Below are 16,384 nucleotides of genomic sequence, written 5' to 3'. Positions count from 1 at the left end.
AATTAAAAAAATGTAATCTTAGACTGGTGCTAATATTTCATCATAGATTAGACATGAATTTAAAGTGTAAATAAATAGAAGCTGTAAGACGTCAAACAAGATGGCCGCCTTGGAGGTGGTGACATCACTCTGAACTATGGAAACCCAAGGAGTGCAAAAAATCATTATATTCCAAAATGAAATCTTCAAAACCCAAAAGGTTGATAAATCAATAAGTTTGATTTATCATCACCCAGTTGCATTACAACGTTCACATGAAACTAAAGCCAAGCATGTCTGGTGGTTTTTATTGATTCAGTCAGTGAACCTGTGGTTCTGGTCCTGCTTGCGACCGGAGCAGCTGCCGTCAGAATGCGGTTCTACGGTCGGAGCGCTGCTCTTCGTTCTCCTGCTGTGTTTCAGGTTGGAGTCGGGTTTGCTGCGCCGACCGACACTTGGCGTTTTTTGCCTTTGACCTGATTCAGAGATCAAAACACGTTGAGCATTAGAGAGTCAAAGGTAACCGTGTCGGCTTACTCAGCTGTGAAAAACATCTGCTCCCTCATGGATTCATTTTCTGTTTGTGCTTTTTTTAATCGAATAAATTTCAACTAGTTTCGTCGAGTTTCTAGTGCAATTATCTTAGAAATAAGACAAACTAACTTACAAGTTATTATCTTTCTTAGTATTTTAGGAAGTTATGGGAGATTGTTTTAAGTAAATAATTCCTTAATATTATTTAAAAAGTACCAAGTTCCACTGGCAGATTATTTCACTTATAACAAGACATTGTTCCGATGTTACAAGTGAAATAATCTGCCAGAGAAACTAGATTATTTTCATCAATATTAAGGGATTACTGACTTTAAACAAGTTCCTACGTATTTCTGACTAGTTACTTGTAAGCTAGTTTTGTCTTATTTAAAAGATATTTTCACTAGATATTTTCACTTGACCAAAAACATTTCATTTTGTGTTTTTGCAGTGAAGTTTGTCAATTGGAAGCAAAGACACTTCCTATAATTTTATTTTCCTAACAAGTTGCACAGGCTAACATAATTCGGATAATCTTTTTTAAATGAAACTTATAATTTTCTTGCATGCTCACTCTTCATGCGGTTTGTGTGCTGAATGTCGTCTGCGCTGGATGGCGGGGTGTAGCGGCCGATGCTGTACTGTCCGCTGTTTATGCCCGTCCCCCTCAGAGTGGTGCAGTGCAGCAGCACAGGCACCAGTGCAGGTGGAGAAACGTCAGCGAAGGGGAGATGAGCTCCAGGATGCTGAACGCTTTGCTTTAACACAAAATATTTAAAAACATTTAAATAGAGCTGGGCAATAAATCAATCATGACAGACATGTGATCAATATCAATAAATACTACATCTGATAGAATATTCAATGAATTTTGATCCATAACCGCACTGCATTCTGGGAGATGTCGGCAGAGGAAAGCCTACAGCTCAGGGGTGTCGAAACTTTGTGTGATATGGCTCAAAATTGTCATGTCAAAAGAATTTGACACCACAGAATCAAGCAAATAAAGTAGCTTGATTTTTTTTTTTCCAGAATGTATATTTTTGTAGATATAAAACGGATCAGGTAATTTTATAGATTTTATTTTTAAAATTAGACTTTCCAAAACTATAAAAAAAAAACCTCAGATAGTGAGATAAATCTCAAAGATTTTCTAAAAAAAATATAAAAAATTTCCGACTTCTGGAATGTGAAAAGTTGGACATTTTTAACATTTGAAACTCAGATATTTCCAATTTTTTTCTAGAAAATTTCAGTTTTTGGGGGGGAATTTACTCCTCTTTTTTACAATAGCCCTGAGAAGCTGTTGTACATTTTGCACATTTGCTGTATTAGTAGAAAAGCATCTAGTTTTCTGTTTCTTTTTGGCTAGACTGGACAAATTTATTTTCGGTAATAAGAACAGGATTTGGGCCAAGTTTTTCAAAATGTTTGCTCTATTTAGTGAAGTTTAATAAAAAAGCTGACTTCGGTAAAAGTTGCCTTTTGTTTTACCTTTTGTTAAAGCTTTAGCTACTCGACCTCTCTAGGCCAGCCAAGCAAAGTTGGCGGTATCACCTCTCTCACTCTGCGGTTACCTAGCAACTCTCTCTCTCTTTGGTTGCCTAGCAACAACTTGTTGAATAACTGGCATAGAAGCAGTTTAAGGTTCCGCCACTGTGTGCCTCATAACTAATTAAAAATAAAAAGCAATCTTCCTGTTTTTTTCCTGTGGATAAAACAGTAAAGTTCTGGACTCAAGATGCCAGTATTTCAGATTTATAACAAAAATGAATCAATAAATATCGATATTGACTAAAATGAAACGCTTATATCGTGATACTCAGAGGTGGGTAGAGTACCCAAAAACCGTAGTCAAGTAAAATTAACGGTACTTAAGTATATTTTTACTCAAGTAAAAGTAAAAAGTAGCCGTCCAACAAATTACTCAAGAGTAAAAAAGTTATTTGGTAAAAAGTCTACTCAAGTAAAGATCAAATTATCAATAATTTAATATTTAAAAAATAAATCAGATGGGCCAAAATATAAAGTAAAGTGGAAAGGTATTTTAAAGTAAAAAATAACAATAATTCATATAAGTAACAAAAAATAACCATATCAGGCAAATAAAAAATTTTCCATATCAGTTTCTTTCAATAAAAAACTTTAGCAAAAACTGCAGGTGAGTGTTTGTGCCTGGTAAATTTTGCTTTTCATTCAATGAAGTTACTCGCAATGGAGAGAGTATCCAGAAATTGATACTTCATTATAAAATTACTCAAGTAAAAGTGACAATACGCATAGAAGTACATCTAAAAAAAGAAGTTACTCAAGTAAATGTAATTGAGCAAATGTAACTGGTGATTTGTTTGTCGGCCATATTGTCCAGCCCAGACTATGGGTTTAGGAATGCAAATCTGATTTAAAGCATGAGTGAAATAGTATGAAATGATCCTTTAAGTGCCAACAGGGTCAGATTAATGCCTTTAGCTTCACCCATATGCTTTATTTTCTCCTCCACCCAACCATCCGGGAGAGCTTGGTGATTGGACTGCTTGTTGTTCCACATATATAAGCATCTTACAGGCAAATAGTAATTACTGCTCATCAGTAACGACGTTCAGATTCAGCAGCAGCAGCAGCTATAGGCTGAGCGGAAAACTCATTGATGAGCGCCACTAAAAGGACGTTTGGGTATTTTAATGAGGAAACTCGGGATTGGCAATCTGTCATTTCCATACCAACGATTAACGAGCAGACAGAGTCGCTGTGACCCAGCTAATACGGGCTAAATCCACTGGTGCATTATGGGCCGGGCACATTTCATCTAATCAGCAGGATGATGCTAGCAGGCTCAGGCTGCTTTTAATTCAGAGCTGCATTACGGCCCCCCGCTCCTCATTACAACCTCAGCAGATCAGCCAAACTCACACAGTACCATCTGGGTTTCCCCCGACATTCGATCTGGATGTTTGTTTGTTGACGTTTTGTTTTCCTCTTCATCTCTGATTTAGTCTAAGCGAAATAAAGGTTCATTTTCACAGCTATGTTGATGATATCTCTTTACGGAGCAACTTATGGAGTTCAGCTGTGTTTTCTTCAGCTTAGTCAGGTTTTCCCCCTGTGTATTATGAGCCTGGTGGGCCACCAGGCTTTACTTGTGCCCCCACCAGGCTAAGCATTGCTTATTTATTTAGGTCTTTTTAAAATGTTTGCATTTTTTAAGACTCTATAGCTGATGTTCAGGTATTAATCTTTCAATAACACATAATTATCAAGTGATATTTTAAAATTTCTTGTCAACTTTAAACATTTTTTAACTCACAAACATGACGGGTTGCTGGATGAATGACTGAACTAGCACCCAACCACCGGGCTTAGCAAGTTTTCTGGGGGAAACTTTGAGCAACAAACAGAAGTTTTAATCAATTGTAGAAATAATCGCCAATTAATTTAGTAATCAATTAATCATCGATGAATATACTCCCGAAAGTAATATATTTCCAAAACATTACTCAGATAAATGTAATTGAACTCAAACAAGACGTGTCCTCCAGCTGTTCTTAAGACAGGAGTGGTAATACATATAAATTAGTATGAATACATGATATTTGCATATTTCTCTACTTTCTGTTTGATTTGTTCGTCTCTCACATATTGATCTTCATGCAGGAGTTCGGCTTTCTTCCGTTCCTCCGCCGTGACGGTGATTCCATCCAGCACCTCCAGCTCTGTCAGATGCAGAACTACATCTAATCTATGCTGAGAGTTTCTGGCAACCTGAGGACAGACAGAAGACAAACCAGTTAAACCAGTAACAACATACTGGGAACAAACCACCCTGCTATTAACTCTAATTTAAAAAACAATATACAACTGAAACCTGACAGATTGTAGCTGCAGATTAAGACATGTGGTGCATACCAAGTATTATTTTGTCTAGTTTCTAGTGCAAATATCTTATTACGCTTGAAATAAAGTGAAACAAACTTACAAGTAACTTTTCAGCAACATATAAGAGCTTATTTTAAGTGAACATGTCATTAATATCGATATAATAAAAAGCACTAGTTCCAATGGCAGATTATTTCACTGTTAAGACATTTTTCCCATGTTATAAGTAAAATAATCTGCAGTGGAACTAGAACTTTTTTATATGTCAATATTAAAGAATTATTAACTTAAAACAGGCTCCTATAGTGTACTGAATTGTTACTTGTAAGTTAGTTTTGTTTCATTTAAGTGTGCTAAGAAATTTGAACTAGAAACTAGACAAGAAATCCAAGTTTCTGAGCTTCTGCCTCACAGAAGGCTGCTCCCTCACTCTGCTCCTTCAGACTAGCCAGCAGCAATTAGCAAACATCTGGTGGAACTGTGCATCAGCTGAGCTCATTACAGGAGCTACTTCTCAGTGACATCGTTAAAGGGTTAATAAAGGAGCCGCGTTATAATGACTTCCTGAAGGCAGAGCTTCAGAAAGAGCATGAGTTTTTAAAGAGACGGAGGCCCAATTTATTTTAAGTCATAGTTGATAACAACTGAAGTTAACATAGTTACTTAATTGTGCTATAAAATGACAAAATGTGCCTTGAAACACATAAAACTGCCCTTTTAAGGAATTATTTACTTAAAACAAGCTCCTTATATCTTGCTAAAAAGTTACTTATAAGTTAATTTTGCCTTATTTCAAGTGTATTTGCTCTGGAAAATACAAAAAAAAAACACTTGGTAGGACTTTGTGTTTTTGCGCTGTGGGTGCCAGTAGCACCCAGCTGACAGCTGCCTCTCAGGGTGCCTTCTGGTCACAGAGCAAACCCGCCTGAACTTCCTGTTCCTGCAGTACGCCGCTGCTGCTGCTGCTGCATGTTACCAGACATGCATGGAAAGGAGCAGGAAACAGCGTCTCCTGGGCTGCTTCTGGCAGCAGCAACACCCCAGGAGGAGAGAAAGGGAATGGGGTCAAAGCTGCCACAGCTGAGTTTGACCCCGTGGAGAACAGCGGATCGGAGCTGCAGACTCCAGATGGGTGATGGTGCCGAAGCATTTGGTCCCTGATGCCAGGCGGTTTGAGGCGCAGCAGACGTTCCATCTTGTAATCACTTAATTTGGAGTGTGGGATTTTGGTCGTGAGAAACCGAGATTGTAAACCATGCTTTAGATAATTTGTTTGTGAGTTCAAAGTAAGGCTGGACGATACGGCTTAAAAATAGAATCTAATTTTTTTCTCTCGCTGTCTTATAAAAAATACATTTCAAAAAGTGGCTTTAATTTCTGTGAGTATAATAATCGTAACAATCCAATTATTATTGTTTAATTATGAGAATATAGTCATAGCATTAGCAGAAAAAAGACGTAATTTTACAAGAAGAGTCTTAAAATTACCAGAAAAATTCATTTCAAAGAGAAAAAAGCTTAGAAAATTATTATTTTTTGTTATTTTTTGTGTTTATGCTCTCATAAATAGGCCTGTCACAATAATAAATTTCGCTGGACGATAAATTGTCCCAGAAGTTAAACAATAATATTGTAATGAGACCATTTTCAAGTGATATAATGGTAATAATGCAAGAACACATTCTCAAAGATCAATAAACTTTAAATTCTAAGAAATATTTAACACTGGAACTGGAAGACATTTTAAATATCCAAAATAAATCTAAAATAAAATTAATTATAAAGTGTCTGCAATCAAAAATGTTCGTCAATAAAAGAGCTGGATGAGACCAAAACACCAAACTGAAAAGTTTTACTATCCAGTTTTTGGAAGAAAAAGAGAAAACCAATAAATCAAGCAAATGGAAATTATTGAGTTTGATTTAATTTATCATGCGACTGATTTATTGCTTATTGTTACAGGCCTGGTTCTCATAAAATTACAACTTAATTTTCCCAATATTACGACTTTATTCTTGCATTTTTTCAACCGTATTACTGTAATATATGATTTTACTCTTGTAATTTAAAAAAAGCTTTAGACTGGCACTAATACTCCATCATAGAATTGTAAAAGACGCTTGTTAAACAAGATGGCCGCCCTACTGAGTGAAGTGAAGTGTCCTGTGACTGGCACATCGTGGATTCATGTCACTGAAAGCTCATCAGTGGAGGAAAAAAAAACTGTAGTTCTTCATAAAACCTAATTTGGTTTAATGACAAACTAAAACTCAGTAAAACTTACAGGATTTTCAGATACAGAGAGTTCGGTCAGGCAGGGAAGAACCTCTAATTTGTGGAGTTCTGTGATGTCCTGCGAAAAAGTAGAGAAACAACAACTAAGTTTCTCTTTCGCTGCAAAAACACAAAATATTACGAAGTATTTCTGTTCTAGTTTCTAGTGAAAATATCTTAGTACATTTGAAATGAGACATAACTATCGTTCATTTTGCATGAAGCCATTTCCAGTGGTTTAGTGAAACTAAAACTATTATTTGACTAGAATGACCATCATTACATTCAGAGGTAAAAAAGGGAAATTCGCACCCCAACGGGAAAGTACGGGAGTGGTAGTATCATGATATGTAGGAGGAACTGGTGTACTTCACAAAATCAATTAAATCAGGGGCAACACTGCAAAAACACAAAATCTTACCAAGTATTTTTGCTTAGTGTAAATACACTTCAAATAAGACAAAACTCATTTACAAAATTATTGTTTATTGTTTGTTTTTTAACTAGTTCCACTAGCATTTTATTTCAATAGTAAGACACTTTCCTTATGTTACAAATGAAATAATCTGCCAGAGGAACTATTATTTTTTTCATCAATGTTAATGAACTGACTTAAAACAAGCTCCTATTTCTTGCTGAAAAGTTACTCATATGTTAGTTTTGTCTTATTTTAGGTGTACTAAGATATTTGTATAGAAACTACAGCAAAAATATTTGGTAAGATTTTATGTTTTTGCAGTGAACTATTACTCTAAGTTTCTCCTTCACTGCAAAAACGCAAAATCTTACTAGTATTTTTTCTGTAGTTTCATGATCAAAATGTGTTAGTACACTTGAAATAAGACAAAAATAACTAACAACTAAATTAAGTTAATTCTTTAATATTGATTACATTATTTCACTTGTAACAAGACATTTTTCTCATGCTACAAGTAAAATAATCTGAAAGGGTAACTAGTATTTTTCCATCAATATTAATGATTTGTTGACTTAAAACAAGTTTCTACATCTTGCTGAAAAGTTAGTTGTAAGTTAGTTTTGACTTATTTCAAGTGCACTAAGATATCAGCAGTAGAATCTAGACAGAAACAGTTGGTAAGATTGTTGCAGTGTTTTCCACGACTGTGTGATTTAACCTTTCCTCCTCTTTGGCTGCAGCCTGCGGTGCCGATAATGGAGCTGTATGTATGCATGCATGAGGGCAGAACCTTTCAGAATTTAGGAGGATAGAGGATGGAAGAGATTAAACGTGTGAGCCCGCGTTAATCTCATGGGAATTTGGGCACGCAGCGCGCCACGGAGGGGCGGGGGCCCGTCTTTGATTCCCGGCTTTTCGCTGCGACTCGACACCCCCCACGGCGAGGGCCGGTGCTCCGGGATGATTGCTGTGTTTTATGTCTTAATTGAATGCAGGAAAACATTAAGGAAGTGAGGGGGAGAAAGGAAGAGGCAACAAAAGTGCAAATCACTCCCCCTGGGTGAGGAGCTGCAGGCTGAGCAGCTGATTACACGTTGTCCTGATTGTTCCTCTCTGCCTTCATACGAACCGCCATGACCTTCAATCAAACTTGATTCTCCTTAATACTACCCCTTGCATACCACAGTGGGTGGTAATGGCTCATGATTACTATACTTTATGCCTACTTTGCAAATGCAGAAAAAAGTAATACTGAATAAAATGCATTCTGAAACATCTGACACATGTAAAGCAATCAGGAAAAAGTTGGTAAATCAAAAGGTGACTGTGACCTTCCTTTGGAGACTCAAGCAATCTCTTTTTAGATTGGATCTGAGGTTTCATTTGAATTCTCCTAAACGACAGAATACCTGCAGCTTGTTCACGTTGAGGAAGAGTTTGTGCAGCTTCGTCAGGGTACCAAAGTGGCCCAGCTCCCGAATGCGGTTATCGTTGAGGTGCAGCTCCTGCAGGGAGTTGTGGCTCATAAAGGAGTCCTTGGAAAGCGATTTAATCCGGTTTCTGTCCAACACGAGTTCCTTGAGCTTGTAGAGTCGCTCCAAACCCTCCACCTGCCTGATTTCATTGTCTGAATAAGAAAATGTAGAAAGTAAGGAAGTATTGTGATTACCTTATCTACTAGTGTCACTCAGTAAAAGAAAAAAGCAATAAAATTTTTTACTTTAATCTCCTAATTCTGAATTTAACCTCAAAATTCTGACTTTTTTCCTCATAATTCTTTTTTCTCTTTATTTAGATTTTTTTCTCAAATATTTTCCACTCAGAACTCCGACTTTTTTCTTCAGAATTCCACTACAGTTTCATAAAACATCTATTTTGATACAGCTGAAAAACAACTTCAACAACTTTGTTTAGAAAAACGTGAGTTTATAAATGACGAAGAAAATTTATCTTCGTAATTTAAATGTGTACAATCCTATGGTTAACTGAACCAGCTGGAGCTACCAACTGAGCAACCAGAACATAATCTGGTCATGATATAACAACAAGATAGTGACTGAGCAAAAATGTTATCAATGGGAAAGTTACAAGGCAAAAACCACTGCTAACCAAAGAGAAAACATTGAAAGAAATGTTTGTACATACGACTATCCAGTCCATTGATAAGACAAAAGTAGGACTTTTTGAAAGTGGTTGTGGCACCAAAAGTTATTAGGTTCTGGTTTGGATTGGTATTTTCATTAATAAATAAAGTCGTTTTGTTTTTTTCTCAAGTTACACTGCAAAAAACACAAAATCTTACCAAGTATTTTTGGTTTAGCTAGAAGAAATACACTTGAAGTAAGACAGAACTAACTTACAAATAAGTTTTCTGCAAGATATATGAGCTTGTTTTAAGTAAGTAATTCCTTAATATTCATGAAAAAGTACAAGTTACACTGTAAAAAAGTCTCTAATTTACAGTAAAATTCTGGCAACCACAACCACAACTGAAAGTATTTTACCATAAATGGAAGACATTTTTACAGTGTACATGGGAGGTTAATTCACTTTTAACATTGGAAAAATGTCTTGTGATAAATTAAATAATCTACCAGTAGAACTAGCACTTTTTCATCAATTTTAAGGAATCACTTACTTAAAACAAGTTACTATTTCTTGCCGAAAATTACTTGTAAGTTAGTTTTGTCTTCTTTTAAGGGATAAGATTTTGTGTTTTTGCAGTGTATCTTTGTCTGACTTTAAAATTCACTTGGCAATCTGAAACATTTAAAAGTGAGAAAGGATAAAAATCGTAGAGGAGACAAAGAGTATGAAGAGTTTTGTTAACTGCAGCTGTAAAACAACAACAGCCAAAAAAACAACAAACAATTGAAATCACAAAAAAGCTAAAACAAAATGTTCCAAGATAAGTCAGAAAATAAGAACGCGAAGGTGGGCAAAGAAAACACATCGACAATCAAAAGCTTTCAAAAGCTGTTGAAAAGAAAGTCAGTCTCTCTTTTCTTCGTGACCCGTCATCCAGCTGGCCTGCGGTCCATGGGAGGTATTGCTCTTTTACGGCTCACCCTTTCCTGACCGCTGTGAGCGGGAAGGGGGCAACCTGAACCATACGTACCTTGGAGGAAGAGCGCTTTAAGATTGGTGAGCCTGCTGAGCTCCAGATTGGCCATATTGGAGATGCCATTGTGACTCAAATGGAGCACCTCCAGGCTCCCCATCAGCGGTTCCAGGCCGACGCCGGGTCCAGAAGGCCTTAAAGACAGTCACAGAAAACCAGTTAGCAGCTCTGGCCTCATTCTGCCTCCCGCTGCTGCATTCAGCTGCACAGGCCTTACAGGTGCAGGAAACTCTCAACAATCACAGGACAAACAAACAAAGGAGCAACTCTCACAGATCTCCTTGTATATTGATAAAAATAAATAAATATTGACCATTTTCACATTTCGCCTAAAATAAAATAGAAAATATCCCTTTAAATGTTTGATATTTGTATTAAAATGCATGAAAAGCTGCCAGTACTGTGACACATAGCGGCTGCATTGTTTGGTCAGGGCTGCCCTCTAATGGTGTGTACAAGACAAATAGTTTGTTTCTCACCAGCTGAAAACACAAAATCCTACCAAGTATGTTTGTCTATTTTCTAGTGAAAATATCTTATGTAGCTTGAAGTAAGACAAAACTAACTTACAAGCACATTTTTAGCAACATATAGGAGCTAGTTTTAATGAAATAATTCCAAAATATTGATTTTTTTTTTTTTGTGTATTGATTCCACTGGCAGATTATTTATGCTGGTGGAACAAGTATGTTTTTTTTTTTAAATCACTATTAAGGAATAATTGATGTAAAACAAGCTCCTATATCTTGCTGAGAAGTTACTTTTAAGTTAGTTTTGTTTTATTCTAAGTGTATTAATTTATTTGGTTTCAAAATTAGACCAAAAATAATTGGTAAGATTTTGTTTTTGTAGTGAACATATTTTAGTAGACTTACATACGACAAATTATCTTACAAGTACATTTTCAGCTAGAAATAGGAGCTTGTTTAATAAAATAATTGATTAATATTGATGAAAAAGGCAGATTGTTTTGGCACTTGGAGATAGAATTTTTTCATTTTTTCTGTTTGTTACTGTATCCTTCAGTAACAACCATTTGTATTAAAATTATGTGTTTGATCAGAAACAAAGTTAAAGTTTGTATAACATATGAATGATACGATCTAGTTAAAGAAAAACCGACGCTGCCTCAATTTTAGGCAACTTTTCATGTGTTCTTAGTTGATTTGTGACTGCTGACTTTTTTTCAGCAAACCTAAAAGAAAAAGTTGAAAAATAGTTATATACTTCTTTTAATTTTGCGTTTTTATCGTATTACCTGTTAGATCTGGATGAGCTCTGCTGGCCGTACCCACTTGAGTTGACTTTGCTGTGCAGAATCTGTTTGTTTGACCGAAGAGCTAGAGTCTTCTGCCTCGGCAGAATGGACTTGATGTGGTTGTGGTTTAGATACAGAACCTGTTATAAAAGAGTTAGTAAAAGTTTCTTTATTGAATTGTGAAGAGTTTAAATTATGGATTCAAGCAATTAGATTAGTGGTTTGTTAGATTAAAATTAGTTCCAATCGATTAACTAATAACGTCCGCTTAGACCTTGTTTTATTGTTGTAGTTTGGCCGCCATCCAGCAGATGGCGCCACTGGTCATCCTTAAGTAGAGCCAGTGACGCATTAACAAAGATGGCGGCCAAATCAGAACGGGAAAGAAAAACGGTCCAAACAGAGATCAGTGTGGGATACAAAATGCACTTTATGCGGCTCTATTTTGACATAAAACACTCGACCAAATCCTTAAGTCACCTTCTCATTCAAAAATTCATGATCTGCTACGAATAAGAGGATGTGATGACACAGAAGCGAAGGAGCTAATGCAGAAAAACAGTAAAATGATGAGAAAAAAGCTTGACGCCATTAAGCAAGGTTGGTTTTTAGGACTATTGTAAGTTAATAATGAACTTCATAGAGCGACGTTTTAACTTTCCTTCAAGAGCAACAACAGACGGTACTTCTATATGAACACCTCTTTTTATGGGGAATTAACTACGTCACATTTTATTCGGTTTATCTTTTATTTTTCTACAAGCAACTTCAGATGTTCCAGTTTTGTTATATTTGATAAATATTTCTAAGAAACCACAATAACCTGTTAATGCTTTCGGTATTTACACAAAAATTGTCAGAATATAATAATGTGCTTTCTTAAAATGTATCATAAAAAATTTTGGCCTTTGAGTAATGGAGAAAGATAAACGGCCCCTTAGAGAAAACTCAAGTTTTTAAGAAAATAGACGTCCATCAATTATTTGCTTGTCAAACGATAAGATCAATAAATTTTAGACTAACTTGTATCCCTAGTTGGTATGCTTTCTTACTTTGATCTTGGGCAGGTGGATGAGGCCTGAAAAGGATGTGAGGTTGTTCTCATCCAAGTTGATCTTGCACAGGTTAGAAAATAAGTCTGGACACAGATCAACCATCCTGTGGGATGGGGGAAGGAGGTTTGAAAGCTTTATTCATTGTGGGAGTGAATGAAATCTCAAACTCGACAGTTTCAGATTCGTACCTGATGGAGCAGGACTGCAGGCTCAGATGGGTGATTTCTTTGTAGTTTGAGTGGCCAAGCTTCTCCACTACAGAGTCAGCGGTCAGTCTTCCCTTGAACATCATCTTTGCACTGTCACACTCACCTGAAACCTGCAGAAAACGCAAACAAAATAATGTATAAAACTTAATGTAAGTGCTGTAAAGTGCGATACAGTAGTTTAGGTTTTTGGAGCATACCACTGCGGTTCCATCCAGAGCTTTAAGGAATGGTAAATGGAAAACGACGTATATTCGATAGTTTTCCAGTATGTCCACTATGGGATTCCCATAAAGATCCAGGATGATTAGATTTTCCAGTGCCTAAAGGGAAAAAAAGTGAGTTTAGACATCTCAATAATAATTTAATTATTTGAATAGGGATGCAAGTTATAGACTGATGTATTAGTTGACTAATGATTAATTGATAGGCAATTTTCTTAAAACCCTGCGTTTTCTCTTGTATCAAGAAGGCCGACTGCACAACGGTGTATTGGGACATTGTAGGTAGAAAAAATTAGTAAATATCCACCAAAAAAACTGAAAAGTCTAGAGAATAATCTCAGAAATGTTCTAGAAAAAAACTCACAAATTTCTCAGCTCCAAAAGTTGAAAATTCTGAAATTAATCTCAGAAATCTTATTTTAAAAAAACAATGACATTTCTGAGCTCCATCAGTCTATGATTGCAAGAAAATCCTCAGAAATTTTTAGATTGAAATAAAAAAATTTGGGGGGGGGTTTGGTGGAGATTTGCTCCCCTTTTCTATCTACACTAGCTCTTAATACACCTTTCCGTAACGAAGGGTTACATTTTTTATAATCTGCTGACGCCGCTCCGTCATGCAGCATCTCTGCTGAATTGGCGCTATTGAGGTGAAACTTGTTCATCGAGTGTTTATATTTAAAAACAGAACCGCATAAAGTGCATTTTTCATCCCAAACCGGACTCTGTCTGGACTGTTTTCTATTTTTTGTTTTGGTATAATAGCACTACAATCTTTAATTCTATGTCGACTGTCTGGCTCCGTTTAAGGATGACCAGCGGCGCCCTCTTCTGGATGGCGGCTGAAATACAACATTAAGAGGGTCTGATAGAGGGGCTGTTGTAAATCAATTGGAACTCATTTTAATCTAATAAATTATTAATCGACATTTAATTGTAAGGCGGTTAATTGTCCGCATGCCTGTATTTTAAACTATTTTTCCTCACTTTAAGAAAGTAGATGTCTCTCGATGTGGAAATCTGGTTGCCTCCTGCGTAGAGCTCCAGGAGAGTGTGAACGCTCCTGATGCCACTCGTTGAAGTGATGGAGTTATTTTCAACAGAGAAATGAGTCAGAGAGGGCAGCTGGTTCAGAACTGGGCAGTCCAGACTTTTAAGATTGTTCCCATCTAAGCTCAGCTTCTTCAGGCATGGAAGTTTTGCTAAACCTAAATAAACAGGAGGGAAAATAAAAACATATAGGTACAGAGTCTGAGCTGATCAGAGGAAGTGATGTTGAGAGTGGGATGAACCGTTGAGTGAGCTGATGCAGTTGTTTTTTATGGAGAGCTCCTCTAACTTGAGGCAGGTGTCCAGGCCGCTGAGTTTGGAGATGTTATTGTCGTTGAAGGAGACCCACTGCAGGTTCACCAGCTTACTCAGATTGAACAGTTTGAAAAGTCTCTGGTTGTCAAAGTTCAAGGTTGTGATCTGCTCAAAAATTGACGACCGCAGGCAAATAAAAGGACATATCAAATATATATATTTATAAAAGTAGAAATTTACATAAACACATCCACCTTTTATTTCTCAATGAAGTTAAATCTAACAACGTTTCTTGTTTTAGCTTAGAATTATCAAAATTATTTCTACTTCATAAATGACAGAAAATTTAGCAAGAACCTTTTTTTCTGGTTTACTTGAATTAAAAAGTTTGTGACTCCAGTTGGTTAATCTATTAGACATTTGTGGAAGTAAACCCAAAACATCTGACTCAAGTCATACAGTTTAAAAGACAGTTTAAAATCGATTAATCGTGATTAATCAATTATTTAAATGACCAAATGTATCTAAACTTTGAATTCAAGTAATTCAAAAAGATTTCTAATAAATATTCACACCAAGCTTTCTGCCATTTAGCAAAAATAAATAATTTTGGTGATTCTGACTAATCTAAAACAAGAAAAGTTTAGTCTGATTTAACTTCAGACAGTAAGGAAAAAAATGTGTCTCTTTTTATTCAAAGTATGGAAATATCTGATTCCAACTGTATATTCTACCCAAAAGGTCAAGCTGAACACAACTTATGGCTTGGAGGACCAAGAACTGTGGCATCAAACCACTAAACTAAACTTGTTGAACTTTTACAGATGCATATGTGGAGTAAATGTCTGAAAATAAAGTCCTCTGGCTGCACCTTACCTTTGCCATCCAGTCGGACTCCAGTTCTCTGCCGGGACCCCAGGGAGGCGGACCCAAACTGGAAATGAGCTGAGCAGTGGACAGCAGGCTGAGGCTTCGAGGACGTTTGCTGTCGGTACGGGACTGGGCCAGAAGGGCCGCCTAGAAGCACAGCCGGCAAATCTAAAACCAGTTTGCTCTCATCATACAGAAACCTTACAGCAACTCGACCAGAGCAATGACAGACTGTTATTTCTGCAGAATAATAACATCTAAAAACACAACTACAAACTAGAGCTGAGACGATCAATCGGATTAATTGTGATAAATCTATTGAAATAATAATCAACTAATTTAGTAATCAACTAATTGCTAACTGGAGTATACATATTCAACAAAGGACAACTGCAGAAATAACATACTTATAGTAGTAATTAAGTCAAAACTGTACAAAGTAATTAGCATTTTCACAAATAAATCTTTGTCCGTAAATATGTTTTACCCAGAACTCTTCAAATGGCAGTTTTAGCTTCACAGCGCATTTCAAAAACATTAAGGTTTTTGAAATGGTTAATTTTCCAGACACCAAAAAATATATATTACATATTGCCAAAAAGAAGTCAAGCTTTTAGGTGCTTGAGCTGTTTTTAGCAGTACAGACCCAAATGGAAGTACAAAACATGCAAAATTTTTATAATGTGAAATGTGCATAATAGTTCCCCTGCAACCGTCATCCTCAGATATAACCAGGTTGCTTAAGATCGTTTTTGTTCCCTTAATTTTAGGTTTTTTGTCTGATATTGGAATTAGCTTGGTGATCTGAAACATGTGGGATAAATAGAGGAAAATATTTTTTCACTGCCTACATAGAAGCGCTATGATCATTGCTGCCACATGTTGAATATGATCTAATTTTATATTGGAACAACTTCCAAGATGTGCACAGAAATCAAAGTTAACGATGAGATTCATGTTGTTTTAAAGTTTTGCCTCAAACTAAAGATGTAGCAAAACCTAAATTTGTTTTAATTTCATAAACACTTTTGCTGCCCTCACAAAAAAAAAGCCATAAAACCTTTACCTGGCTGATTTTGACGTCAGCAGCCATGTGACGAGCTTCCTCTGCCTCTTCTTCCATTACCATCGCTCCATCGAGGTGTGTGAGGGTTGCAACTCGGACCAGTATGGTCATTCTGACCGCCTCTGGCTGGAGATAAAAAAAAACATTCACACATCCTTTAAATGTTGGAGTTCTCGCATGCTGCGTGTGACAGTAAGCTTT

General features: G+C 36.3%; 1 protein-coding gene across 2 annotated transcripts in view; it reads right to left on the bottom strand.

Annotated features, from left to right (window-relative positions):
* Positions 1-271: 271 nt before the first annotated feature.
* The window catches only part of lrrc9 (leucine rich repeat containing 9), a 32,067-nt gene continuing 15,954 nt past the window's right edge, over positions 272-16,384 (bottom strand). For both annotated transcript variants that reach the window (XM_008400044.3, XM_081603337.1), the window contains 14 exons: positions 16,184-16,309; positions 15,124-15,264; positions 14,235-14,412; positions 13,930-14,150; positions 12,919-13,041; positions 12,701-12,831; positions 12,510-12,615; positions 11,458-11,597; positions 10,197-10,333; positions 8,488-8,705; positions 6,671-6,739; positions 4,147-4,272; positions 1,088-1,271; positions 272-455 (listed from right to left, as the gene is read on the bottom strand). In XM_008400044.3, coding sequence (XP_008398266.2) covers positions 295-455; positions 1,088-1,271; positions 4,147-4,272; positions 6,671-6,739; positions 8,488-8,705; positions 10,197-10,333; positions 11,458-11,597; positions 12,510-12,615; positions 12,701-12,831; positions 12,919-13,041; positions 13,930-14,150; positions 14,235-14,412; positions 15,124-15,264; positions 16,184-16,309 — 2,061 coding nt within the window. In that variant the 3' untranslated portion in view covers positions 272-294. The remainder of the gene's footprint in view (positions 456-1,087; positions 1,272-4,146; positions 4,273-6,670; positions 6,740-8,487; positions 8,706-10,196; positions 10,334-11,457; positions 11,598-12,509; positions 12,616-12,700; positions 12,832-12,918; positions 13,042-13,929; positions 14,151-14,234; positions 14,413-15,123; positions 15,265-16,183; positions 16,310-16,384) is intronic.

The sequence above is a fragment of the Poecilia reticulata genome, chromosome 22, assembly GCF_904066995.2.
Source record: "Poecilia reticulata chromosome 22, P_reticulata-male-v2, whole genome shotgun sequence".
Lineage (NCBI taxonomy): Eukaryota > Metazoa > Chordata > Actinopteri > Cyprinodontiformes > Poeciliidae > Poecilia > Poecilia reticulata.
This window is presented reverse-complemented; position numbering and strand designations above follow the sequence as displayed.